Here is a 27964-nt window from a genome sequence, read left to right as displayed (position 1 = left end):
TTGTATTAGTAAGACTTTGTAAACACAAGAATTTAAAATTTATTATATAATGCGCCCTTATTTTAAACGTATTTAAATTTATAAATTAAAATACATTTAAAATAAGGGCGCATATGTTTTCACCCATGTTTTACAACTGATTGTAGTCTGTCTGCGTTTTGAATTGAAGGTCTGCATTTTGATTTGAGGGTCTGTATAATAACTAAATGAGAATTAAAGTCGGAAGTTAAATTCAGTTTCAATAAAAATTTTAATCATATTATAACAAAATATTTGACAAATAAAAAAAATATTTTATTGAAAATTGAAAAAATTTGATTTCTAAAAAAAGGTTCAACAAACTGAATATGTACTTATAATATATATGTAATAATACTTTTATAAAAAAACTAGTTTTTAAAATCAAATCATCCAGAATATTTTGCATACTCAAAGAGATTCTTTATAAACAAGATTTGCTTGCGGCTTTTACCGTTATTCTTCAACGCATATTTGCAGTAAAAAAAAAATGAAATCATTTATATATATATTAATTTTTAATTTTTTTGAAATATATTGTAAAGAGAAACTAAGCTTAAATCATAAGCGACAACTTATGGAAACATTTTTGTCTGAAAAAAATAATGTTTCAACGAAGAGAAATTCGGATTACCCAAATACTGAAAAGGCATACGAAGAAGATAAATCAAATGAAGACAATAAAACTGAAGATGAATATTTAATACATACAAATAAAACTCTAAATTTCAAAAGAATCAAATTACCAGATGTAAAAGTTATGAAAATTGGATTGGAAAAGACAGTAGAGTTGCCAGGGAATGTAGAAGTTACTATGAGAGTAATAAGCTTGAACCCTTTCATTTTTGGTATGTTTAAAAATGTGGTTATATCAACTAATAATTCACTTTTCAGCAATCTTTTTTATAATTTAGCTTTATAAATTTTATATATATATATATATATATATATATATATATATATATATATATATATATATATATATATATATATATATATATATATACATATATATTTATATAAATTATAAAAGTAATAAATATAAAGCCTTTAAATTACCTTTAATAAAGGTAATGCTGCAGTTAAGCAACCTTGAAGATTTTTTTTTTATAGAGTGTAGAAAGCAATATAAAAGATATAAACAATAATTACAAATTATTAATAATTTATATATTTATTAATTTAGAGATAGATTACAAAAACAAATATTTTTTATAATAATAATTATGTTAATAATATTTTTTTTGTCGTTTCAAAGTCTCCAGGAACGAGAGGCTTCTATATTTATATATTCAGATAGGGATTGTCCATAAAATATATTTAGGGACGCAAAATATATTTTAAAAAGTAAGTAGGAGATATTAAGCTCTTTTGCGAGGCGATTTTCATTATACTTAATGGATGATTTTGATTTTTTATTTAGATTAAGACTCTGCGAGGGAAAACTTTTGATCTTTTTTTGTTTTGTCTATTGTGAAATTTTGCGTTGCGTAGTTTTTGGACGATCCCATAAGCCGCTAATGGACGATCCCATGAGCCGTTTAACTACAGATTTAAATATAGTTAAATAGGAGGACTATTAAAAACTACTTAATTGTAAACATCAGAATTTTTCAAAACATCTTCCAGTTTTATAGCTTATATAATATCTTTTAATTATTATTATCTTTTTTTATTGCTTTCATTTTTATTTCATTTTTATTTATTTCACTTTCTCACAACAAAATACAACATTGTTCACAAAAAATTTAAAAATAAAACAAAATAGAAAATTGATTAGCAGTATTTCTATCACAGTCTATCATAAGTGTTCCGCATATTTATTTATATTCCGCATTTCTATCATAAGTGTTCCGCAGAACTTTTTAATGCTATTTAAAATTTCAATTAGTGCTTTATTGAGACCTATTTTTTCTGTCTGCCAGAAATGACATTTGTTGTTTGTATTTTTTAAAAAACATTATATCATTCTGCATACCGTAGCAGAAACGATTTATTTTTAAAAAAATGTCCACCAGAAACGGTTTGCATTTTTGAAACCACAATACTTTGTGCAGTTAACTAAGTTTTGAAAAAAACTAAGTTTTGAAAAAAACTAAGTTTTGAAAAAAACTAAGTTTTGAAAAAAACTAAGTTTTGAAAAAAACTAAGTTTTGAAAATATTCTGTTGACATCTTTTTTAAAAAAGGGGTTAAACGGGCTGGTCATGGATTTTTGGTGTTCAAGATAGGTAACTTCCAGAGATGAAGCTTCAAATTTCGTAGTACTGGTGTCAAATAAGAATGTTTTACAAAAAATTATAGTAATCGGAGCCTGGAAACAATATACACCTGAAAAATCGGGACTGACTGTCCCAAATGTAGAAAGAAGAAAAAAGCAAGTTTTTTTTTTGTAGTATCTTAAAATAGATCGAAATTTATCAGGAAGATAAATTAATCTAGAAAAAAATTCTTATTGTATAAAGGTAGCGACCAAAGACAGTTTGTAACCCGCTCTATTTGAGGGGGTTATCAACATTATGAGGTCATACCTTGTGGTTATCAGGTAGATCAGCTAGTGGAAGCTTAACGCAATTAAAAGATGCAGCTGAAGGCTTGGGTTTTAAAAAACATTTTAACGTTCAAAAGTTATGACCTCGTAATGTTGACAACCCCTTCAAATAGAGGGGGTTTCAAACTTCCTTGGTCGCCATTTTTATACGATAAGAAATTTTTTTAGATAAATTAATTTAACTGATAAATTTCAATATATTTTAATATACTACAAAAAAGATTACAAATTGTTTTTCTCTTCTTTCCACATTTGGGACAGTCGGTCCCAATTTTTCAGGTGTATATTGTTTCCAGGCTTCGATTACTGTATTTTTTTGTAAAACAATCTTATTTTATAACAATATTAATATTACAAAATTTAAAGTTTGGACCATCTCCGAAAGTAATCTATCTTGAACACCAAAAATCCATGACCAGTCGTTTAACTCCTTTTTTTTAAAAAAGGTGTTGTCACAATATTTTCAAAACTTAAATTATAATTGTATAAAGTATCATGATTTCAAAAATGCAAACTGTTTCTGGTGGACATTTTTTAAAAAATAAATTATTACCGCTACGATGTGTCTGTCATATCTAATAATCACGCATTTATTATTTTTACTAATGTTTTCAAGAATATTGAATTAATAAATTTTTCCTCCTGATTATAAACCTTTTTAGAATCAATATAACTTTTGATCCATTGAGCGTAAACAAATCAATAGAGAGAAGGGGGGGGGGGGTTATGTAAAAGTTTCTTTCAGCAAAAACTGCGTTTTGCTTTATTTGATATTTTGTTAAGTCGAAAAAAAGCAAAATATTGAAAAAAAGCAACATATATGGTATCGTTGGAAATATTTTTTATTGCACTTTTTGATGTAATTAAAAATTATATTTTATAAGCAACCTCCAAGACAGATTAGGGGTTAGAATTAAGTCAATATTCACTACAAAACATGTTCACGCACAAAGGCTGGGGCTCGTTTTTGATTAACTTTAACAGAAAATCGGTTGAGTTTTGATACATATAACCACGTCTTTTAAGTTACCATGCAACTCACAAATTAAAAAAACACAATTTTTTTTGTTTTACGGTAACAAAACTTTGTTTTTATATAACAAAAACTAAAGTGAAAAATTTTGACACGAACTTTATGTGCACATTGTGCAATCGCGTTCACCAAAAAGTATGGTTCGGTTGCGCCGATGACAAATGTCGCGTTGGTTTGACAAGGTTCTAACTGAAATTTTTTATAGGAGAATTTAGAAAAAATCTTTTAACTTTTTTTTCATGTTTAATTAAAATTATTTATATTATTGTTTTTTTATTTGTCTATGTACTCTTTTTTTGGTTGATATATAAAAATACATAAATAAACAAAAAACTTATATATAAATATTTTTATTTAGACAATAAAAAAAAAAGATAAAACGATTTATTTGCTATTCCTCTAATATAAAAAAAATCAGTTGGAACCTTGTCAAAATAACGCGACGATTATTTAAAATGAGTCTCGATTACCCTCAAGTACCCTCATTTTCATCATCCTGTAAAGTTATATGGCTCTAAAATTTGTGGCACTACTAAACCATATAACATGTAATAAATAAACAATAAACTATTTTCTATGCAATCGTCCCGCTTAATTCTCTATAACAATTTTTTTTTTTTTTTAATTCATATTCAATTTTTCTATGCTTGAAAAATGCTGGATCACAACAAAACTCCTATGGCTTCTACTTCTTTGACTCTTCTTCCTTTCTTTCCTTCTTTTTACTGTTATATTTTTTGTTATTGATATTGTTATGATTTTTATATTTTATATATATATATATATATTTTTTGCATTATCCTTATGATAATCACTATAATATATATAGATAAATATATAGTAAAATATATACCTATATATAGTAAAATATATAGATAGTACTTATTATATTACTGTATTTAATATTATTATTACTATTTATCACTATTATTATTACTATTTATTTTTATTTATTTTTTATTACTTATTATTATTATCATTATTTTTATGCTATATTTATACCATCATAGGTCTTTACGCGTCATCAGTTTATAACTGTTTGTAAATGTCCCGCACGATTGTATATATACAGTTATTATTAAAGTGAAAATATATTGATTTGATTTGATTTGATTTGATTGTATTATAATATAAAGCCGATTTATAATAGATATAATAGCCGTATTATAATATAAAAGCCGAGAACATAAGGAAATAATACTTCTTATATTCTCGGCTTGTTCTCTATTTCTATGTTCTTGGCTTTAGTTTTCGGCAAATTTATTATCTCGGTCGTTCGTGACAGAACTGTTTTCAAAAGTTGCGGGAAAGTTTTCAAAGTTCAAAACAAAATTTTTTTACAGAAAAGTTCGCCGTTATGTTTTGAAATCTATGTTATTTTTGTTATGTACGATTATTAATACGAATGTTATTAGATTTATAATATTACATATAATCTTAAATATAATTTTGCATATAATATCATATATAATGATATGTATTGTCTTATGTACTTGCATATAAATCTTTGTTAAATACAATATATAGACAGATTTATTTTTTAAGTTTGATTCATTATATATGCTGTTAGTTATCAATTAAAAAAATGTTCAAAAGTTACATGTCAAGTATCAAGTTAAAGCATATAAGAGTATATATAAATAGTTTATTCTTTTAAGATTGTGGATTTGTGTAACAATAACATTGTCTATTATTGATCCAACAACTTGTACATTTGCCAAAGTGGTTGCACACGAGCTTGTATTATCACGAGTTACACTAAAAGAGCAGATAAATTACTATGCTTTGATATTTGATAAGCAATTAAAAAACTTTATTGTATCATCAGATGTTTATTACCGCAACTTCCCTAAAATCAAAACTAAAATTCAATCCATAGCAAAATCAAACAAAACAAACAAGCATACAATATTAGAATCATTTTCAAGCAGAAGCTGGTGTAAATTAGAAGAAACAGAAAAATCCCAGCATTCATTTTCAAATTCTAAGGGTTGTATCAGAAATAAAATATATAAACACCTATTAACATTATTCCCAGTAAAATGCTTATAGAAGAAAAGCAAACACAGCCTTTTATCAGCCACACAAAGAAAAATCAAAAATGGTAGATAATGTCAAAATTCTTATTATATATAATTTTTGAACTTACTTGAATTAATGAATGCTCATTAATTCAAGTAAGTTCAAAATTTAAGGACACACAACAGCGTTATTATTACAGAAATTGAAAAATTTCAATTGTAAATGACACCTTCAATTATGGCATGATGGGTCCACAATTGATGACCATCCTCATAAATTAATCATGGTCACCTGTTTATATGATCCAACAATATATTTAAAAGATGATGTATTTTAAGCAATATAAAGAACAGGTTAATGTCCAATCAATAGTTGAAAAACCTAAACTTTAAATATTGGCACATTGCCAATCTTCAGATGCCCAACTTGTTTACAAAAAAATTAGAAACGAGGACAATTAAATATTAAAATATCCTATCAGTATTAAAGGCATTTTATTATTTGACGAAATACAATTTTTATGGTGATGCTCCAGTTTTTTAATTCAAGAAAGATCAACAAAAGGGGATGAATATCCTTAATGGTTGTGTCCAATAAATATTCACCAATCTTCAAAAATATCTCATTCATTTTTCCAACCAGTATTAAGTTTTCATGAAGTTTTGGCACCAACTGCAGCAAAAAAAAAAAATACATCAAAATTAAAAAAAACTTTATAAAAATTTGAAGAAGCATGAAATTATTAACAAGTTTTAAAAAAACTTGTTGAAAGGGGAAATTATAAAAGTTGTAAAAAAAATAAAAGTAGTCTACAAATTAAACAAAGAAATGTGTGGAATTCAAAGACTGCCGGCACTTTTATATCAAGAAAATTATTCATCAACTAAAGATTTAAATCTAGATCTAGATCAATATGAAGTTTTACCTTAAAATGATATAAAAGATCATATATCAAATTTGTATGATAATATAGGCAATCATCTCATTAAAGATGAAAAAACATATTTTAAAGAAATGGCTAACTTGCCTTTTGATAACAAAGTGTGCAAATGTGGAGTGGATTATAGAAAAAATTAAATGTTAAAATATCATATCAGTATTAAAGGCATTTTATTATTTGATGAAATGCAATTTTTTCATGAGATGCTTCAGCTTTTTAATTCAAGATCAACAAAAGGGGGTGAATATCCATAATGGTTGTGTCCAATAAATATTCAGTAAAATAAGTTAATAATAATTCAACAGAAAAATTAATAATAGTATAATTTAATAATAATTCAATAGATAAAGTTTTTCGAAATTATCATTGGTGTTGAGGGATAAGATTGATCAACTAGCATATGTACTAATATCTACAATGGTAAATATATTATAGGTCTATAGAAAACAGTTGTTTCCTTTATAACCAAAGTTTTCTTCACTTGATATATTTAAAAGACCTAGTAAAAGATAAACCAAGATCAATTATGATGTGAGTTTTGCATGCAAAATATTTACACGCTTTATCTGTTCATGATCCACAAGTCCATAAATGTCTACCTTACTGCCGACTTGTTTGACCTCAAACACTGCCAAGTGTAAAAATTCACTGATTTTGTTTCGATGTTTTATGGTCAATTGTTTTACATTTTTTCTGTCGACCTCACTAATCTGATGCCGACTTCACATTTATGTATGTATGTATATAAATATATATATATGTATATACAGTGCTCGAAGTGAGGCAGGATGAGGTCACTTTTTTATAAAGTATAAACCATCTCGCAACCTTTTTATAAATCTCTATATAAGATTGATTAGGCGGGCAGGATGGTATTTTTAATTTTCAGAATACCATCCTTTTACTTTTTTCTGGTTTTCTGGAAGTTTGACAAAGGGGGAGGGGAGATGTAAAAATCTTTAAAAAATTTTATAATTAATAGACAGCCTCGCATTACCTAAAGAAGCAATATTAGTTGTAATGAGTTTAATTCAACGTAATGATTTCTATACAATAAGTTATCTTATTTATTGAAACAGTAGCGTAGAATCAGAGTATTTACCATTATTTGTAGCATTTAAATTATTATTATTTGCTTAGTTGTGATTTTTTTTTTTTGAGATTATTTATATAATATTTTCAAATTTTTTTTAATAATATATTTAATTTAGGGGTGCATCAAAAAAAAAGGCTAGGGTGGGGTTATATCCTCATAATCCCCCACTTGTCTATGTTCAAAGATTCACTGGTAATAGTTGTGCTATGTATTAAAGTTATTAATTATATAAAGCCGTTTAGAAAACCGCAAATACAATTCTTCAATTGTCCCTCATCCCTCCTCTCCCCAACCTAACCACCTTTTCTTCAAAAATACTTTTTTAAGTTTGTAAAAAAAAAGAAAAAATCAAAAGCCAGTCATTTCAACATACCTTCGTATGTTGTTAAGTCGTAACTGAAAAGCAATGTCAATACTGAATATATTTTACTAAATTTTAAGTTCATACATAAGTACGGACTAATAAAGTTCATACATAAACTAAGTTGTACGGACTTAGTTTATGTATGAACTTAATTAGTCCGTACATATGTATGAACTTAATTAGTCCATAAATGTGTATGAACTTAATTAGTTCATACATATGTATGAACTTAATTAGTCATTTGATGAATTTGTTCACTTAAGACAACTTTTAAAAGTTTTTAAAGTTTAACTTTATAAACTGTAAGTTAACTTTAAAGTTTATAAACTGTTCGATCTTGTGCATTAAAAGTTAAAGTTTTATTACAAACTTTTTTATATTTTAGAAATTGAAAACTTTATTGATGAAGAGGAATGCGAGTTGCTTATAGATTTGGCAAAAGTAAAATCTTTGAAAGAAGTAAATCAAAAATTCAATAATATTGAGTTTAAAAATGCAAATGAAGTATTTAAGGAGTGGGATTATAATCAGGATGGCTTTATTGAACCTGATGAGGTGATTAAAATAGTTAATATGAAATACATTTTCGCATATTATCTGAAAATATTCAATTTTTTATTTATATTTAGGTTACTTTGCTTCCGTGTTTTGCAGATATAATATTTACCTCTCAAGATGCAGATGATATGTTCTTTGTATTAAAAATGGATCCAAATGGAGACGGTATATACAATATAATTTCAAGAATACAATACATGCTTTAAAACATATTAAAAATTGATCCTAATAAAATTCTGACTTATCCTTTTCTAAAAAATTCTTAAATACTGTAAAAATCTTTCCTAGTTAATAAGAATTGCTTAGTAAATAAAGACCACCTATTAACTTATGCAAAGACCTTTTAATATACGTAACTTTTACTATTCCTACATGGTTTATTGTAAACGAGTTGAGGCTGTCAATGGAAAATGTGCTACCCACAACTGTTAAGAAGCATAGTTTGACTTTATAAAAGTTAAATGAGGACTTTCACTATAGGCCTATTTGTTTCCACATCTAATATTGTTAGGAAGGAAGATTAGTTATCTATAGAAAGTAGTTCTATTAAATATTTTAAATACATTTTGATTATAATTTGATATGGTAATCACTAACTACACTATGCAACACAATTTTTGTCTTTGAATTCTAAGTGTTATGTTTCAATCGTTTATGACTTGAAAAACAACAACATTGAGCACAAACTTTAATTTTATAACCACAGAATATAAAAAATTCATTTTTATTGAGACTGAACAAGTAAAAACTATATTAATATTTATGCTGACTGGGACTCTTTCCGTGATTTTCTTTGTGATGGACCTTGGGTAGAAATCTTTCGTCTTCCTGCTGACAATTTTGCATCTTACATAACTTCATGGACTCAGGCTGGCATAGAAACTTTTATTCCCTTTCGATGATTTCAGGTCAAGCCCCACTCTTCTCCATGGTTTTCCTCACATTGTGCTGCTGCAATTTCTAATCATAACTGTTACTTCCATATCTATCAGCAAAACAATTCTCCAGAAAAATATCTGTTTACTATTGCTAGAAACCATTGTAAAAAGGTTTTGTCTAACGCTAAATCTTGCTATCTCAGGTCATGAACAAGATCTATTCTCATTTCATCACAAGAATTAGGCTCTCGTTACTTCTGGGGAATCTTTAACAGTATCAATGATAAGGGCAAATCTGTTGTTCCACCTTCCTTGTATGTTTCAGCCTTTGTCACCTCACCTAAAGACAAAGCTGAATTGTTTAAGAACTTTTCATCAACATTATCTCTAGATTCCACTAGTTGTGTTCTACCTAATAAAGCCGTCAAGCAGGTTGATCTGTTGCTTGACGTTTGTATTACTCCAGCTTCTGTATCTAAAGTGATTTCCTGCTTAGACTCTTCTACTGCTTATGGTTCAAACAACATACCTGTTGTAGTCTTGCAGAGGTGTTCTCCGTAGCTGCCATCCATACTTTCAAAACTATTTAACAAGTGCTTATCGGAGTGTTGTTTTCCGGCATGCTGGAAAACAGCATTTGTTATTCCTATTTTCAAAAATTCTTTTTATCGTGCTCGACACTTTCTTACTACGGATTCTATTCTTTATCTCTATAAATTTCAAATCTGTCCTTGTATGGAATACTGTTACCATATCTGAGGCGGTTCTTCTAATGATGTCCTTTCTCTTTTAGACAAGGTGCAAAAATGCATTGTAAACATAGTTAGACCTGTTCTTGCGACCAACCTCCAATTATTATCACATCGTCATAATGTTGCTTCTCTTTCTCTTTTCTACTAATACTATAATGGGCACTGCTCTGAAGAGCTAGCGTCTCTTGTGCCATCTACTCAAATTCATTTTCATGTTACTCGTCATTCAATAAAGTCTCATCCTTTTTCTGTGATTGTTCCTAAGTGCTCCAAAAAGTCTTATTCTTCTTGTTTTTTTTCTTGAACATCAGTTCTTCGGAGTTCACTTCCTTCATGTTGCTTTCTTGATTCATTTAATTTGCAATCTTTTAAGTCATCTGTCAATCGTTATCTTGCTCTACAGACTTCATCTTTTCTCTTGCAGTAACTTCCAACTCTAATAATGGTTGCTTACAGCTTTGTTGGAAGTGAAGATGTAAAGAAAAATTTTTGTTCTCCTATGGTCTCATATCTATCTCTTTCATGAAGTAGCCCCAAAATTTAGTTTGCTGTTATGTTTTTGTTATTGTTCCTAATAACCTCATTCCAAATCTAACCTGAAAAATTAAAACAATAATTTTAATCCCAATAAAAGCACTTACTCTTTTGTGTAAGCACTTATGTTCTACCTGAATTTATTAAAATTAGCATTGAGGATATGGACTTTAAGTGACATTCTGCATCCTATTATGGTGTAATTCTTTATGAGAATCTAATAGCCTTGTGATTACCTTGAAAACCATGAACAATTTCAATAAAATTGTTCACAACACTTTCCTCATGTTCTGGAGCTTTGAAAACTCACTGGGGTCTTTGATCTTTTTTATCTATGGTCCAACAAAGATATCTGATTCAACCTGAGCCTCAGGTAAAGATAATCTTAAACTAAAAAAAAGAGATCTTATGGAGAAGACCAGGTTGTTAAACTTTATCAAAGACTTTAAAAATGTCAAGAGCTAGGTTGCCTTAACATCTCCACATCTATCTAATGCATGATAAAACCTCTCAGTTATTACCATTAACAAATCAGTAGTTATAAGATTCAAGATGAGAGATTAAGTGTTTATTAATTAAAAACTCAAAATCTTTGCTTATGATAGGGAGAAGACTAATGGGATGGTAGTTAGACGAGTCAGATTACTCTTCAGAATTTAAAAAAAAAGGGGTAACAGATGCCAGAGTCATTATCAGAGTCTTGATTTCCAGCAGGCTGGAAATTAAGACTCTGATAAGCACTTGTTAAATAGTTTTGAAAGTATAGATAACAGCTCCGGACAACACTTCTGCAAGATTATAACAGGTATGTTATCCGGGCCACAAGCTGTAGAAGAGTCTAATTAGGAAATTACTTAAGTTACAGAAGCTGAAGTGATGCAAATATCAAGCAATTGGTCAACCTGTTTGCTGGCTATATCAAGTAAGATGTAATTAGTTGAATCAAGAGATGATATTGATAAAAAGTTCTAAGGAAACAAATCAGCTTTGTGTTTAGGTGAGGTAACAAAATCTTAACCAAGGAAGAGAGGACTAATAACAGATTTGCCCTTATTATAGACACTGTTAAAGATTTTTCACGTCTCTGAAGCCTTTTTTTTTTAGATAAAATATGCGATTTCATGACCTGAGAACAGCGTTCTTTGGCGTTAGACAAAACCTTTTTCCAATGGTTTCTAGCGATAGTAAACAGATGTCTGTTTTCTGGAGAATTGTTTTGTAGATAAAAATGGAAGTATTGGTTACGATTGGAAATTGCAGCAGCACAATGAGAGGAAACCCATGGAGAAGAGTGGGGCTTGACTTGGAATTGTTGAGAGGAAATAAAAAATTCTATGCCAGCCTAAATCCAAGAAGTTACACAAGAAGTACATTTTTTAGCAGGAAGAAAAAATATTTCTACCCAAGGGCCATCGTAAATGATTCGGATTGTCTGGAAAGTGAGTTGTTAGTTATAGAGAAAGGTAAAAACTCTAAGCCTTGAAACCTGCTGAGTCACTGACACTAGAACCAAGTCATTCAATGTGATAAGAGAGTCACCAAGAAGAACAATATTGGCTGAAGTATAATAAGAAAGAGCTTGATCTATTTGATCAGAAATAACATTGAAAAGAGTGCAGACTTGAGATGAAGGAAAACAATATAAAACAAAGAGAAAAGTGATAGAGTGAAGTGGTGGTAAACAAAGCACTTAAAAGGATAGTCTATGGATTCTAACTTATTTTTCTGACAAATGGATGAGTTCTTACAAATGTAAATGCTCAGCCCAAGCATGTGAATATTGGAGTCTTTACAAATTAAATGAAGATAACCATCAGCACTAAGATAACAAGATGAGATAACTGAACTCAAATTAGTCTCATAAGGAGTAAGTATCAGTTGAAATTTGCAAGAGATAAGACTCAACACAAGAAAAGGTACTTTGAAGATGACTAATGTTATTGAATGATAGATTTTGAGAACTTATTGATGACATCAGTTTTTTGCGTTTTTTTTTTTGGTTTTTAATACTTTGGTCATTTTTTAAATTGTTTAAAGATCTTGACTTAAACCGTTATCTAATAGTCCAAGCAATTGCTTCATTTCTATTAATAAACCCAAAGCCATAACAAATGTCTCCAAATGTGGACTTGACAATGTACACCAAAAGTACGAACAGGTACACCATCCAAGCACAATATTGCACCCATTAGTATTCTGATATTTTATATCTTTTAAAAATTTTGGAAGAAGATCTTGGATGTACTTTAAAAGTGCTAGCTGCATGTCAAGAGCAGTGACAAATTGCTTGCTGAGGCTTAAGTTGATGTACAGTGATGACAAAGTACCTTCTGAGGTTCTATTAACAGCTTTCACTTCACATTGTTCTTGCCCACAGACACTTTGGTCCATTGTGGCCACGCTTTTCTCTAATATTTGTCCTTACTGTCATGGCTGTTCCAGATGCAAAAGAAACAATGAAACTTTGTAACTGCCTTGTAAGCCAATGAGTTAAACCAACCTGTAACACAGCATATATAACTAATTTTAAAACTTTGAAGGCAGGAAATTTCATGCACCTCTTAATGAAGGCGGTAACATTAACATATAATATATTTGGCTTTAGAACACTGGTATATATATAAAAACTTTGTCTATCGCTACTTCCTAAAATGAACTACATTTATCTAAATCATTGAAGTTCTACAAAATAAAGCACATCTAAGTAAAAAACAATTATTAAACTTATCTTTAAAAGTATTTTTGCAATATTTGCCCCTAAAATGCTGTGAAATTTTACAACTTACTTTTACGTTCTAGAATATTCTGGAAAATTTGCTGACCTTCTTGAATAGTCTTGCAATTCAGGATAATTAAAGAAAAAATTTCAAATTGTCCCATGTACTTAACCAAAGATTTGTCAACCTTACTTGTATCTTTCTTTACATAGCTATTATCATCATTATATTAGAGTTTACACCTGCTTAAAGAAATTTTTAGACAATCAATGATATGAAATTTTTGTAGGTAATACCAATGTTGAAACAAATTACAATTCAGATTTAATACAATACTGAAACACAATAAAGTAATTTAGTGCTATCAGTGCTTACTTGTTTGACATCTTTTTGCTATATTAAGAACAAATAATGAACAAGTGTTTAATTGTTTGATTTTTAAACCAAAGTTTTTTGAAAAAAATTCCTATTCATCATTATCTTTGTTGTCATAATCATCATCATCATCATCATTATCATTATCATCAGTATATGGCTCTCTGTTCGTTATTGCAACAAGGTCATTGGCTCACAGGATTTTAGATTATTGTTGTGTCGCTTAGATTTTTTTTTTCAGTATTACCAATTATAAAAAGTCTAAACTTTTTATATATGTTATTTTTGAAAAAAAATTTTGACCAAAAACTGTAAATATAAGAGTCGTTTTAAAAAATGCATTGCATTACCGAATGCATCGAAAAAAAGGGTTTATGCATGGCGATTACAAAAATAACATTCAGGTTTTTTTTTATTCATTTTATTTAAATCAAGCTATAAACTAAATAAATCCACATTTTAAAATTTTGACATTTTTCATATCATCATGGCATTTTCATATCATCATGGCATTTTCATATCATCATGGCGTTTTCATATCATCGTAGCGTTTTTAAGTTTCTGAGTTCAAGTAATCTTAATTTAATATAACGGGTGGTTACTAAAAATCCGGACAAACTTTCATGGGCAGTTACTCCCATTGTTTTTATGGTAGAGATTAAATAAAACTATCATTAAAAAGAGCTTTTAGTTATTTATTTTAATTAAGTTTGTCTTCAACCAGTCTGTTTCTTCGGATTTGGCCAACTCTAACACGAATTGACCCAAAAAGTGAAAATACAAGGTTAATTTTTTTCAGGCAAAGCTTTATTCTGGTTTGTAGTTGCTTCACATCTTATGCTTGCCAGTTACTCTCATACACTTTGCCTTTCAAAATAGCCCAAAAGTCTTCTATTGGACAACACTCCGGTGTGGCTGGCGGATTCTCAACTTTTTTGATAAAATTGATGTTATGAGTCTCATAGCAGTTGGTCATGGTTTTGGCATAATGCGATGACGCCAGGTCCGGCCAAAATATGTAATTACCATCGGCATGATGAGCATTGATAAACGGCACTAATCTTCTCTTTATACAATTTTTTTCATAGATGGCTTTATTGACTGCAAGGCCACTGGGGACAAAAAATGGCTTTGAAATACCTTTGTCAGAAGCGGCCAGCCAGACAAGCACCTTGGGATCGAACTTGCGCTTTTTGCGATATTTAACACTTGGTGGAGTCTTGTCTCTATTGCTAGAGTAGTAGGTGCTGTTTCCATTAATTTTTGAGTGTGACAGCGTAAAGTAAGACTAGTCGTCAAGGATCAATGCTGGTTTTGATTCGCTCATTCTGGTTCTCTTGTTGATGAGGTATACCCTGTTTTGTATAACTTTTGATGTCAGTGTACTTGGCAAGAGTTTTAATGATATGTGAATGACTCCATCCATATTTTCGACCAGCTTGCCTCATCAAAACTTGGTCACTGTGATCAAATATGGTTTTCAGGCACTTGATACCCTTAGGGGTCACGATTTTGGCCACATGACTACTTCCTTGCACTCTTTTGTGCCCAGAATCATTCTCAACACGTTTGATTATATCATAGATAGTGCTTCTTGGAATTTTTTCAGCATTGAAGTGAGCTACTGTGAACTTTTTACCTTGCAATTTATTACTCAAATAGAACTCGTAAATCCGTTTTCTTACCTCTTCTTGCTTGGCCATCATTATTTTCTTAATTATTATTAATTATCTAAAAACAAGTAAATTAACTTATAGAGAATTAAATAAGCTTTAAAATGGATATAAGCATGAGAAAAAAAGATTTAGCTTGTGGCATTTAAAATTCAGTTAGTCCAGATTTTTAGTAACCACCCGTTATTAGTTAACAAATATTGTACTTGGGTTAAAAAAAACAAAACGTTTAATGAAATTTTTTTATATAGGTTTTTAATAAAAAATTTTTGCTGGATGTAATATTTACTAAATTGAATGTCTGAAAAATATAAACTTTGCTTTTGAAACAAAAAAGATCTTTTGGAAATTTGGTTATTAGTTGCATTACCAAAACTACACAGGTTGCATTACCAAACTTACTGGTTTTTGCTCATAAATGAATTTGAAAGGTCTATTTTGCAATAACTTTTAAGTTATTGTTTTAGGATAAAACTTATTTACTTTTTTTTATCCAAAATTGATTCAAATAATAGTTGTAAAATCGAATGGAAATTATTCAAAGTCTCAGAGGCACGTTGTAGGACTTTCAGTGTAAAGAAATGGATAATCATTTAAAACAAAGGAAATTTGTTATTACAGAATATAAAACTATGTATTGAACGTTAATGGAAATAATTTTTAAATAAAACTTTTAATACAATATATTTATTGTATTAAATGCGCTCATTTTGAATCCACAAATAATACTATTTTTGATTATTTTAGAATAAAAACTTTACAATAATCCTCTTACATTTTTTTTTTAAATCTAAGTAATCAATTTTTTAAGTATTTTTAAGCTAATTTTGACTTGATAAAAAAAATACACACAGCAAATTATTGTTTTAAACAACCTTTTAGTATTTTTAGTAATTTTTAGTAATTTTAGTAGACCTTTATAGGCATTTTGAGAGTTTCTCACTGTTTTTCCACTGTAGTAAAGCTCATTGGTTACACAGTGGACCATTAGTGGCAGCTGCCAAATTGGCTAGCCAACAACTAGCTTTTTTATTACATGTTAAAAAGTTATCGGTTAGCCAATATTAGAGAATGCCTTAAGTAACAGAGGAGCAAAACTCCAATTAACCGCTCAAAATGCTTATATAGGTCCACTGCAAACCCACTATAAAACAATTGCTGGGCTATGTTATGTAAAACATTATAATCAAGTAAAATATACCATTAGAACTAAAATAAACAAAAACGAGTTGGTAAAAATTCATTTTAATGTAAATCTTTGAAAAAAATGCAGCATAGCAACGGCTTCTTAAGATTAAAGCAGCTGTCATTTCATAGTTAATTTAGTCATAGCCATTTCTAGCTATAATTAAGGTGTAAGAAGTAATATTTAAGGTGGTCCTCCACTCATAGAATTTTTTATAAAAAAAAGTGTTTTTTTTAAGCTTATTTTGTTCCTTTATCACTTGTGAATAGTCTCTAAAAAATTGCATTGAAAACAAACTCTATAAAAAAGAAGAATGAATCAGCACCATCACAATAAATCTGTCATATACAGTGATGACCAACATTCCATGGAAAAAATTTTTTCTCACTTGAATGTATTTAGTATCACAAACAATTGTTATTATCCTCACAACCAAGATTTATATAGGAAGCATGCCGTACAACAGCTGTTGATAGCATGCTAAAAGCTGCCAAAAGCTTCCATTCTAACTCTGATTGCCCAAATCAAAAATGTGTTACCACTGATGTAAACTGGCAAACCCGAGGATATTCCTTCCTTAATTGAGTAGTAATAACAATCATTGATAAAAAATGTATTGATGTTGAAGTACTTTCAAAATTTTGCCATGGTTGTGTCTTTTGGAAAAATAAAAGTCAACATTAGAATATGCAGAACAATTTGCAAATTGTCAATGCACTATTAACCACATTAGTTCTCCAGGTACTATGGAATCTGCTGGGGTAGTCAATATATTCAATTGCTCAATTTAAAAAATAGTTTGATTTATAATGAATACTTAGATTTAAAATGAATATTTAGGAGATGGTGATTGATTTATAATGAATACTTAGGAGATGGTGACACTTCCTACTTTAAAGATTTAATTGAAAGTGACCCTTACAAAGATTTGAACATTATTGAACATTGAAGATTAAGATCACAAAATTTGAATGTATTGGCCATGTACAGAAGAGAATAGGCAATAGACTTAGTAAGGTTGTTAAGACTTACAAAGGAACAAGCACACCACGACATGGAAAAAGAAAGTTAACTAAATCTGTGACCAATTTTATGCAGAACCTCTATGGCCTAGCAATAAGAAGCAATCTTGACATTTTGTATGCTATGTAAAAAGCTGTTTGAGCAGTTTTGCTTCATTGAGCAGATTTTGACATCAAGGAATGTCGACACCGTATGTGCCCAAGTGACACTGAGACTTGGTGCAAATATAATTTAGACAAAGTTCATGGTGTAAATACTTATGTAGAGCAAGTAAATCTTTCTGTTGCAGTCTTCAACATTTTGAAACCAACTTTTACTGATTTATCTTGAGATGATTTACTAAATAAATATTTTCATGGCAAGACCCAAAACACCAACGAGGCACTCAACCAGATTATTTGGAGGTGCTGTCCAAAATACATTTTTGTGGGTAGAGGGGTCTTAGAGTCTGCAGTTAATTCATCTGCTATTGAATTCAATGAAGGTCCTATTAAATAAATAACATATTGTGTAACACAATATGTTATGTCTATGAAACTTAGTGAAAAGAATAAAGAAGCTGTAAAGCGGTCTCTTCAAAAGTCCACTGACTGTGCCAAAAAGAGAAGAAAATAACTAAAAACAATTAAAAAGGGTTACCTAGACAAAGATGATTAAAAAAAACTCAATATATTCCTGGAGGGTTTTAATATGTTTTTTTGAACTTTTTGTTATGGTTTTATTCTTTTGTTTTATATATTTGTCGTTTTCTCAGAATTAAGATTTGCCTCAAATACAAATCTTTAAAACATGATAACTTTGGACTCATTCAAGCTTTTGATCTAATTTTTTTATTTTTTTTATTTTTCACATGATTAAAAAAGATTCGAATGAGAGAAGGATATTTAAAATAAAAAAGGAAAGTGCTTTTTTATGAGATTTTTCTATGTTTGTTTCAAATGTTGTAACCTTTTATATACTGTAAATAATAAAAAATGCTTCTCTCATCCGGATTAATATACCTCAATGAGTATATACACCAATTTTCAGCTTGATATAATAAATATTTTGATTGCTAGCTTGTCACAAAAATTGCTAGTTTTTTCATTTATTTTTTAATTAGTTTGGTAATTGAGACATTTTTTTTTTAAATTGATTTTTGTAAATAGTTTATAGAACCACATTTTTGGTGAAAAAATTAAATCAAAAACGTTTTGCTATCAAAAGTTAGCCTTTTCTGTGGAGGACCACCTTAAGCTAAAAAAAAAATTTAAAAATTTATTTACTTATCCATACTTTAAAACAACAATTTTTACCATGTAAAATAAAAGTTGTTTATTTGCAGATCTTACAATTGAATAATGTTATTTGGAATTGAATAGTGTTAACTGGAAAAAAGTGCCTTAAAAGTGTATTTGTGTCAAAGAAAGTATTAGAATCAACTGTATTTTTATCCATTATTGAATTTAATGATGAATTTATTGGAATGGAATCTATTTTTGGGCTCGCCTGTATAATCTTGACCTTGATGATTCAGTTATAGACAGGGTTAAGTTCTATACTAGAGATAAGATTATTTATTTAATGCCATCCATTTATCTTGAGACAAACGTTTTATGTTTATATAAAAAAAGTTGATCCACTTTTCTTAAATATTAAAATGCCACACTATCTGAAAATTTAAATAGATTACAAAATATTTATGCACCTTTAATGGCCATCTCACCAAGCACATAAAATCAAAAGAATAGCCATAGCTTCTATAGGGAGAGACAAAGCAAGATACCAAACGTTTTGAAAATCTTAGGTTTTTGAAAATCTTAGACCAATGAAGTAGTATTTTGTCAGTATGTTTGTTTTATCATAATGATTTATTGTCTCCATAAGTTTTAAGCTTGCTTAAAACTTATGGAGACAATAAATCATTATGATAAGTTTTAAGTAAAAAAAGTTGTAAAAAAAGTTTGTCATCAGTCATCGGAGCACGATAATACAGCATAATAAATTTGCGTAAAAAAAATACAAAATTACACCCATAAAATACCACACATTAGCAATAACCCTAACCACAATTTTAATTTTTAAGCGTGAAGAAAAAAAAATTACAAGTGCATAAATACTTAAACAATATTTAAAAAAACCAAAACTTGTATTTTAAAACACAAGCTATATATACAGATTTGTTTCCACCCATTTAAATTTTTTTTTGCCCCATTTCGTCATACTCTTTTTTTTTCCAAAAATAACTCATTTTGAATGGTACCATACCTAATGATGCGAAGCATATTACCAGTATCTGTTGTATGTATATATATATAAAACAAAGCAATGAACTTCATTAAATTAAAACAAAGCAAAGCTCTTCTTCAAATAAAGTAATTTCTTTTCTCAGATTATTTAAAAAAACCAGCATTTTAAAAAACCAGCAAGACGACTACCATTCACCTTACAGTTGACAATTCTACAATTGTAGATTGCATAAGACATTTCAATTTAGTTTTTTGATAAGTTTTAAAAGTTTGTTAAACTTAATTGAATTTTTTATATTGTAAAAAAGATTTAATCAACTTTGTTTTAAATCAGTAATCTAGCTAATATATAATAAATTTTTTAAACTAGTATATACAAGTAAGTGTATGCAATTGCAATTTAACAAACTTTTTTCAATAATTTACAATACTTACAAACTCAAAATACAATTTTTTTTGGAAAAAAACTTCAGGTCTAAATTCAGTCTAAAATAGGAATCTCGAGTCTGTTGTTGTGAGTTGATGAAGCTTTTTAAATCTTTCATATACAACTTTAATGTTGGAATATGACACTAAATGTGAAGATATATTTAATATAATACATGCATAGGTATAGTATAACATATGCATAAACTTGTATAAATATATATATATATATATATATATATATATATATATATATATATATATATATATATATATATATATATATATATATATATATATATATATATATAGACCACACGAGAAAAAACAGCAGAGTCACACTTTTGTAGTTTAGAGTTATTCGCATTTTACAGTTTGAAACCATATGAAATAGTAGTTATGAAATAAAGTGTCACTTTCATTATTTTTTTTTAAAGAGTGCCCATTTCATAATCTAATTATGCAGAAATATTGCTTAGACCTTGTATATTTAGAAAGATTTAGGACAATTTTGTAAAGAGGGTTAAAATGGACTCTGCCTTTTTTTCCATTGTTTTGGACTATGCCGTGTTTTCCCTTGTTTTTATTCTTAAACTCAACTAAAGAGTTATTAGACTAATTTTATAAATAAAATAGTAAACTACCTGTTGGAACAAATTGAATACAGGGCAGATTGAGTGGCCACTGCTTACTAGAGGATTGTGTGGCCAGAAGAATGCCCATCCATCTTTACTGTAAATGCTGTAAAGTTTACTTTACCCCAACTAATGTCAGATACCCATCAGAGTTGGTAGACTCGGGGACACCCTCACGTCACAGAAACAAATCCTAGTCTTAACCAGGGTTCAAACCCATGACCCAGGTATAATTTAATAAGTAGAGAGCTTTAAATTAATTTTTCTTTTTATGATAGTTTTACATTATTATTATTAATACATGTAATATTTTTAATGTTTGGAAATTATTTTAACCTTTCTTTTTAGTTTTTTAATAAGTTCACTATGTCTGAGGTAATAGTATAGTTTCATAGTTAGGCCTATAGTTAGAAAACAGACACCTTACAAATACAGACTAATCAACGAAAAATACACAAACAAAACAACAAAAATACACAAACAAAATAAAAAAAAACAACAACAAGAACAACTATTTTTTTTATATAAAATGAAGAACTAATTTTGTTTTAATACTGGTAAGTAAAGAACCAATTCTTATATTTCAGTTAAATTTAATCATCTGAAAGGTCATCTAGTGGATCATCATTAGTTTCATCATGTTCCAAACTGTCATAAAATTCAGGGGCTGAAGTGAATTTCTTGAGGACCTGTAGATCTTTGTATTTGGCCAAAGAAATAATAATTTTTTTCATGTATAGTCTTACAGGCTCACCAATATTGACAGCTTTATTTGAACGCCTAGCGTTGGACAAAAGAGTGGTATTAAGGATAGGTCCATTCCATGAGTCTCTTTGACTAATTACTCCAAGTGATTTTTTTGAGAACATGACTTCTTTTAAAGGCCTCATAGGTACAGGACATCCAGCTTTATACACAGGTTTTAAAAACTGAGTCATATTTTTTACCATATCCTGGTTTAGCTCAATGATGTTGTAGGGACTTGGATTTTTTCTAGCAGCCCTAAATATTTCATGCCAGTCTGAAGGTGTGCTTGCATGTGCTTTACAATTAATAAGACCCATGTCTTTATCACACTCAAGATAAGAATGGCCTTTTTCTGGAAATGATATCTTGATAGAAACAAACCTTTCCCTCTGATTAACTAGGAAATCCAGAAAACGAATCATTGTATAGTTTTTATTCTGACCCGCACACGAGTCACAAAATAATTCCAAATGTTTGATTTCTCCACTCAAATGATTCATAAAAAAATGGAAAAGAATAGAGGTGACTTCATCTGCACCTTTATTGGCAATAGTTTCATCATATGAATAGATAAAAACTTCATTACTTGAGAGCAAGTGAATATTGAATGATAAAAAAGTGTGTAAATAAAAAATTTCCTTCTGTAATAGAAGTCATTTGTTGTTATGTTTGGCAGGCTCAAGTTTTTATTAAAATCTATGGTAATGGCTTCAAAGTTTGGATCTTTACTTGCCTTGAGCCGAGCTTCTCGTTTTCTTCTATAAAAGGTGTCCGCCTTTCTTTGATGAACGTCCCTTTCTAATTGGAGTTTTTGAAGAGCCTGCTTAAGCTGTTCACTGTCAGGATTGTTGGAAAGATCTTTAGAAGCTTTTTCAATACTAATCTTTATTTCATCACATTTCAAACAGGTATCTGTTCTTGGGTATCCAAAAGAAATATTGAAATCACTGTTAAATAATTTTCTGTATGTTTCATAAGAAACCTGCAGATCAGGATAAATGTCATTAAACATTGAATATATTTTGTTTATATTCAACTCCTCGGGCAAATAGATGCGGCGACTTTTCCCCAAAGAGTAGTGAGATTGTCTTCCTCTGAAGGATGATATGTGGTTTTGTATTCTTTTTACCACAACATCACTAAGTCTATGAGGTCTGTTACTGTGCTGTCCTCTTTGATCCTTTGGTGGTTCCCCTGTGCAGAGAAAATATATTTTTAAATTTTTATTTCCTTATATTTATAACTTATAAATGTTTAAAAATTAAATTAAAAAAATAAACATGCTTAAGTTTTATGTTACAGGCCAAAAGTATAGGCCTAAGCCTTAGACTAAAGCCTACTTGTTTTATTAATGTTGAAATTAATAAAAAGATTTTTTACCTATGGCCGGGTATGACCATGGCCGGGTATGACCATGGCCTAACCTATGACTCCTACTCCTATGAATGACCTATCTCTATAAAAAGTATAATCCTAAATATTGTATTGACGCAATATTGAAACTTCAAATAGTTTAATAAAATATGTTAAGACTGGGTCCTACTTGTTTAGAAATTATATTTATATTTAAAATGTAGAAAGTACACTAGTGACTAGTAGTAAGTAGTAGACCTACCTGTAGTTGACAAGCTCCGTTTTATTGTCTCCACTCTGCCTTTCTTGATACCAAATATCAAATGGAAAGCATTGAAGCACACTTGTGCAAATTGTTCTTCATCATTTACAAAAACCTTGTATTTATAGCTGTTATTATTTAATTTTATCTGGTCTTCTTTCTGTGGTCTTCTTCTTGTGACATCACGCACTGTTATAAGCCCAGCCAGAAAAGAATCTTGCAAATCTTTGGTGGACATTGCATTAAACTTAGCCAATAAACGTGCCCTATTATCTTCTGTTACAATTTCAAAACACTTAAATCTTGTACATTTGCAGTCTGGTCCTGTTGTGTGATTTGACAGTTTTTGTTTTTTTAGTTTTTCTTTTAATCTTCCAACTATTTGTCTTTTCTTCGGTCTATTCGTAAGTTCAACGCGTTCACGACAATCCGCCATCCTTAATGATGTTTTCATCAGCATTGCCTTCCATTGGATTCTGGAATCACGTGACGCTAAATATCACATGACATTAGTGACTTTGCTTTTATTTTCATTGTAAACAATGGACTATGCCTCTTTTTCCATTGTACAGAGTTTTTTCTTCTCTATTTTTCCTAAGGATATTGCCGTTTTTTTCACTTGAAAGGTAGTTTAGCACATACTATATATGACTATATATAGGACAGGGGCAATAACTTAGGAAATTAAAAAATGTGACTGTTTTTTCCAGTGTGGTCTTCCTATATATATATATATATATATATATAGAACCCTTAGATGTTGTCCGAAAGTTTTTTCGATATTTTGTTGACAAAAAGTAAAAATTAAAATGCAAGACCGAAATTTTTTTTTTTTAATAATGATAGACTGCCTGCCCCAACCAAACCCTCAGTCGATGTAGCAGCACTCCCTTGCGGGTCAGGCTATTTGTCAGTCGATGTAGCAGCACTCCCTTGCGAGTCAGGCTATTTGTCAGTCGATGTAGCAGCACTCCCTTGCGAGTCAGGCTATTTGTCAGTCGATGTAGCAGCACTCCCTTGCGAGTCAGGCTATAAGATAGTCGATGTAGCAACACTCCGCGCATGATTTACAGTAAAAAAAATAAAAATAAAAACATTTTATTAAAAAAAATAAAAACATTTTATTAAAAAAAATAAAAATAAAAACATTGTTTATATTGTTAAAAACATTCAAAATGTTATAAAAACATTCAGAATGTTTTTAAAAACATTCTGGTCAATTAAATTTGCGTTTTTGTGGTTTTTTTAAAAAACGATTAATTTGTAATTAAATTAATGGTTTTTACTTTCGTCCAACACGGAAATGTTGGACGAAAGTCAAAAGTAATTAAAAGTGACGTATGTGTTGGCGTAAGAATCACTTTTTTCCTTCCGCTCTTCCTAAAGCCAACAAACTATAGAACTATATATATATATATATATATATATATATATATATATATATATATATATATATATATATATATATATATATATATATATATATATATATATATATATATATATGTATATATATATATATATATATATTTATGTATATATATATATATATATATATATATATATATATATATATTTATATATATATGTGTGTATATATATATGTATATACACACCAGGGATGTGGAGTCCCATTAGGACTCTGGTTTTTTAACTTTATTTTTTTATGGTCTCTGGTGTCCAGAAGCTCTAACATGTCGGTTGATTAATAATCTGCTATAAAAAAAAAGAAGATATTTATGATATTTAATGAGTTGGAACTTATTGTTTTTAAGCCCAGAGTCCTTGCCAACATTACACCTTAGAACTCTGGGTTCAAAAATTGATTGCTTTTCTAACCTACAAGTCTTGATTTTTTCCCAATTAGTAGCCTCTAAGCTTTTTTACAATTTTAAAGCTACTGGATACCAAAAACTAGAAAGTAATCTTTGGGACTCCGCATCCATGATATATACATAAAAAATATTATGTACATATGAGTGAATATTACATACATATAAATTATGAATATTATATACATAAAAAAACCTTATGATATCTTTGTACAAATATGCCGGATCAAATTGATATAATTTTTAAAATCATGCAAATTAGTCTGTGTTGTGATTGTTGAAAAAGATTTTTAAACTTTAAAATGTTATTTTATTAACAAATCTTCAATGTTGGACTCGAAGCATTAAAAAAGTACATGCCTTTTTTTGAAAAATTTAAATAAGCACTTTTAAATTTTTCTGAGAAATGACACGTTTTAATTGTATTCAAATGCACATTTTTGCACATGATGTGATATTGAGTGAGAAATTACTAAGACTTCAGGTGCTTGACATCAATAAAACGACCTATTTCAAAAGTATGATCCAGTAGCTTAATAACATATCTTTTTTCTTAAAAAACAAGAAAATAAATTTATAAATGACTTTTAAAAATTTGTAACAATCACAGAATATTTGAAAGTACTTTAAAGGGCACAATTTAGTTTTTTATTTTCCCTAGGAAAAGGGAATATAAAAAACTCAATTATCTCTTTATTTCAAATCTTTTTTTTAAATTCTACATACTACATTTGGTTTGATTGTGAAAAATTTCACTAAAATAAAGTTATAGTTGCTCTAGTTATCATGATTAACTTTTAGGACAAGTCTAAAAAACTAATAAATTAAAAACTAGGTAAAATAATCGAGTTTTCCATGAATTCCTAAGAATAAAGAATAGAAAAAGCAAAAGTAAAAGTATTAGTTTTAAAAGTAAAAGTAATTTTCTTCGGTATAAGAGTGGATTTTATTAGGGATTGTCCATTAATTGTGCAACGCTAAATTTTACTAATAAACAAAACAAAAAAAGATCAAAAGTACTCACAGAGCCTTAAGTTAAATCAAAAATCAAAATCATCTAATAAAAACTGTCATGTAAAAGGTTTCCTACTTCTGTTAATAAAATAAACTTAGTGTTGCAAAATATATGGACAATCCCTAACTGAATGTTTAAGTACTTGTGCAAACAATTTTTAAAAAAATGATTAATATTACTAGAATAAAGACATTTATCTTTTTCATTAGGTTTTTAAAGCTACTCTTGCAACTATATAACTAAAGAAAAAAATAAAGTTGCTTTAACATGTGAAACTTAATTAGGCTTGCACACCCTGCACATTTGTTTGCAATTAATTCAGCAGTCAGGAATATGCTTGAGAAACTTTAAACATTTTTTAACCAATTTTTGTCAAGAATGAGTGATAATCTTTACTCTTTGCAAGTAAAATTTTTACTCAAAAGTTTACTCAGTTATTGAGTAGAAATCGATATACACCACTTTGATTCTAGCTAGCTCATACCCTTTAGATATATCACAATTGATTTATAAAGTTGGTTAAACTTTAAGATTGATTGTACTCAAAAAAATATATACACTTTTAAGTGCTTTTTTTGTCATAATTTTGTAGATAAAAATAGTAAAATTTATAAAAGTAGGAGAAATTTAAACAACTTTAAACACATGTGTAATTGTATAGGCTACTGATATCTCTTTCCATAAGTTTACTTCCTATATGTACAATTTTGTTTTAATACCGATATATTTTACTTCCCTCACCAAACAAATTTTTCTCTGCCCAAGTAATTTCGAACAAAAATTTTTGTGCCGACTGACGACGTAACCAGTTAATTTAAAAAAAAAAATTATTCAAGTTGCAAAACTGAACACGGAGTTACAATAGCGAACAAAAAAGTTGCAATAACGAACAAAAGATGCTTTACCAAACAAACGCCTTGCGATACAGAACATTTTAGTTGCATTGCACCGCACATCCATATGATCATCGCTATCATCATCATTATCATCATCTGTTTGATTGCCATCTCTCTTCTTTCAAGATGCTAATAATATTAAAAACAGCTTGTTATGTGCCTTTTGAACCCATTGCTTACAAACTGTTCAAACTAGAGTTTGTTTTAACTCTTTTCTCTTTTTTAGACATTCCACATTTACACTTTCTAGTATTTTTATTTGCTCATGCTTGACTTAACAATGCATAAAAAAAGTATTTGTTTTATTTATGCTTATCATAAGCCCTTTTGTTTCCATTCCATCATAAACTTTATACCTTTTTTTTAAAAAAAATTATAATTTTCTTTACACTATATTCGATTATAATGTGTTCTTTTTTCCAACTTATAACGATATGGTATGCTGGAATTTATTTTTCTTTGAAAGTTAATTTTTATAATGAAAATATAGAAAATATCAGTGTAGTCCTACCTAAATGATTAAAAATTACAACTTCAACTGCTTTACAAATTGTGTTAATGATTACCAACTATTTGATAACAATTTGGTAAACTTTTTTAACTTTTGCAACAGTTTCGAAAATAATTAGTTTTTAAATTTAATTTTTATAATTAAAATTATATTTTATTTGGAATACAAATATATAACTGATCATGTAACATATTTAAAACTATATTTAAAAATAAGTTACCAAGTTTTGTAAATACTTAGTAAATGTTAATTGTGAATTAAATATAGTTGTGTATGACCACCATTTTATTTGTCTGCTAAAACCCTCAAAAAATTTTAAACTTTGCAAACACCCTTTATA

The 27964-nt window shown here is 28.7% G+C and overlaps 2 protein-coding genes across 3 annotated transcripts in view; one reads left to right on the top strand and one right to left on the bottom strand.

Moving 5' to 3' along the window:
* LOC100202697 (transmembrane prolyl 4-hydroxylase) overlaps positions 1-486 on the bottom strand; it is a 22422-nt gene extending 21936 nt beyond the window's left edge. Inside the window, exons 1-2 of one of the 2 annotated variants that reach the window (XM_065801150.1) lie at positions 430-486; positions 95-202 (exon numbers count right to left, since the gene is read on the bottom strand). In XM_065801150.1, the coding sequence (XP_065657222.1) occupies positions 95-127 (33 nt within the window). In that variant the 5' untranslated portion in view covers positions 128-202; positions 430-486. Of the gene's footprint in view, positions 203-429 lie in introns of those variants that run through there. The other variant, XM_065801149.1, reaches the window with a different exon arrangement.
* The window catches only part of LOC100206310 (transmembrane prolyl 4-hydroxylase), a 47037-nt gene continuing 19544 nt past the window's right edge, over positions 472-27964 (top strand). Inside the window, exons 1-3 of the mRNA XM_065801151.1 lie at positions 472-866; positions 8409-8578; positions 8653-8746. Of these exons, the coding sequence (XP_065657223.1) occupies positions 509-866; positions 8409-8578; positions 8653-8746 (622 nt within the window). The 5' untranslated portion in view covers positions 472-508. The remainder of the gene's footprint in view (positions 867-8408; positions 8579-8652; positions 8747-27964) is intronic.

The sequence above is a fragment of the Hydra vulgaris genome, chromosome 07, assembly GCF_038396675.1.
Source record: "Hydra vulgaris chromosome 07, alternate assembly HydraT2T_AEP".
NCBI lineage: Eukaryota > Metazoa > Cnidaria > Hydrozoa > Anthoathecata > Hydridae > Hydra > Hydra vulgaris.
Note: the sequence above shows the minus strand (reverse complement) of the source record. Positions and strands in the feature narration are given on the sequence as shown.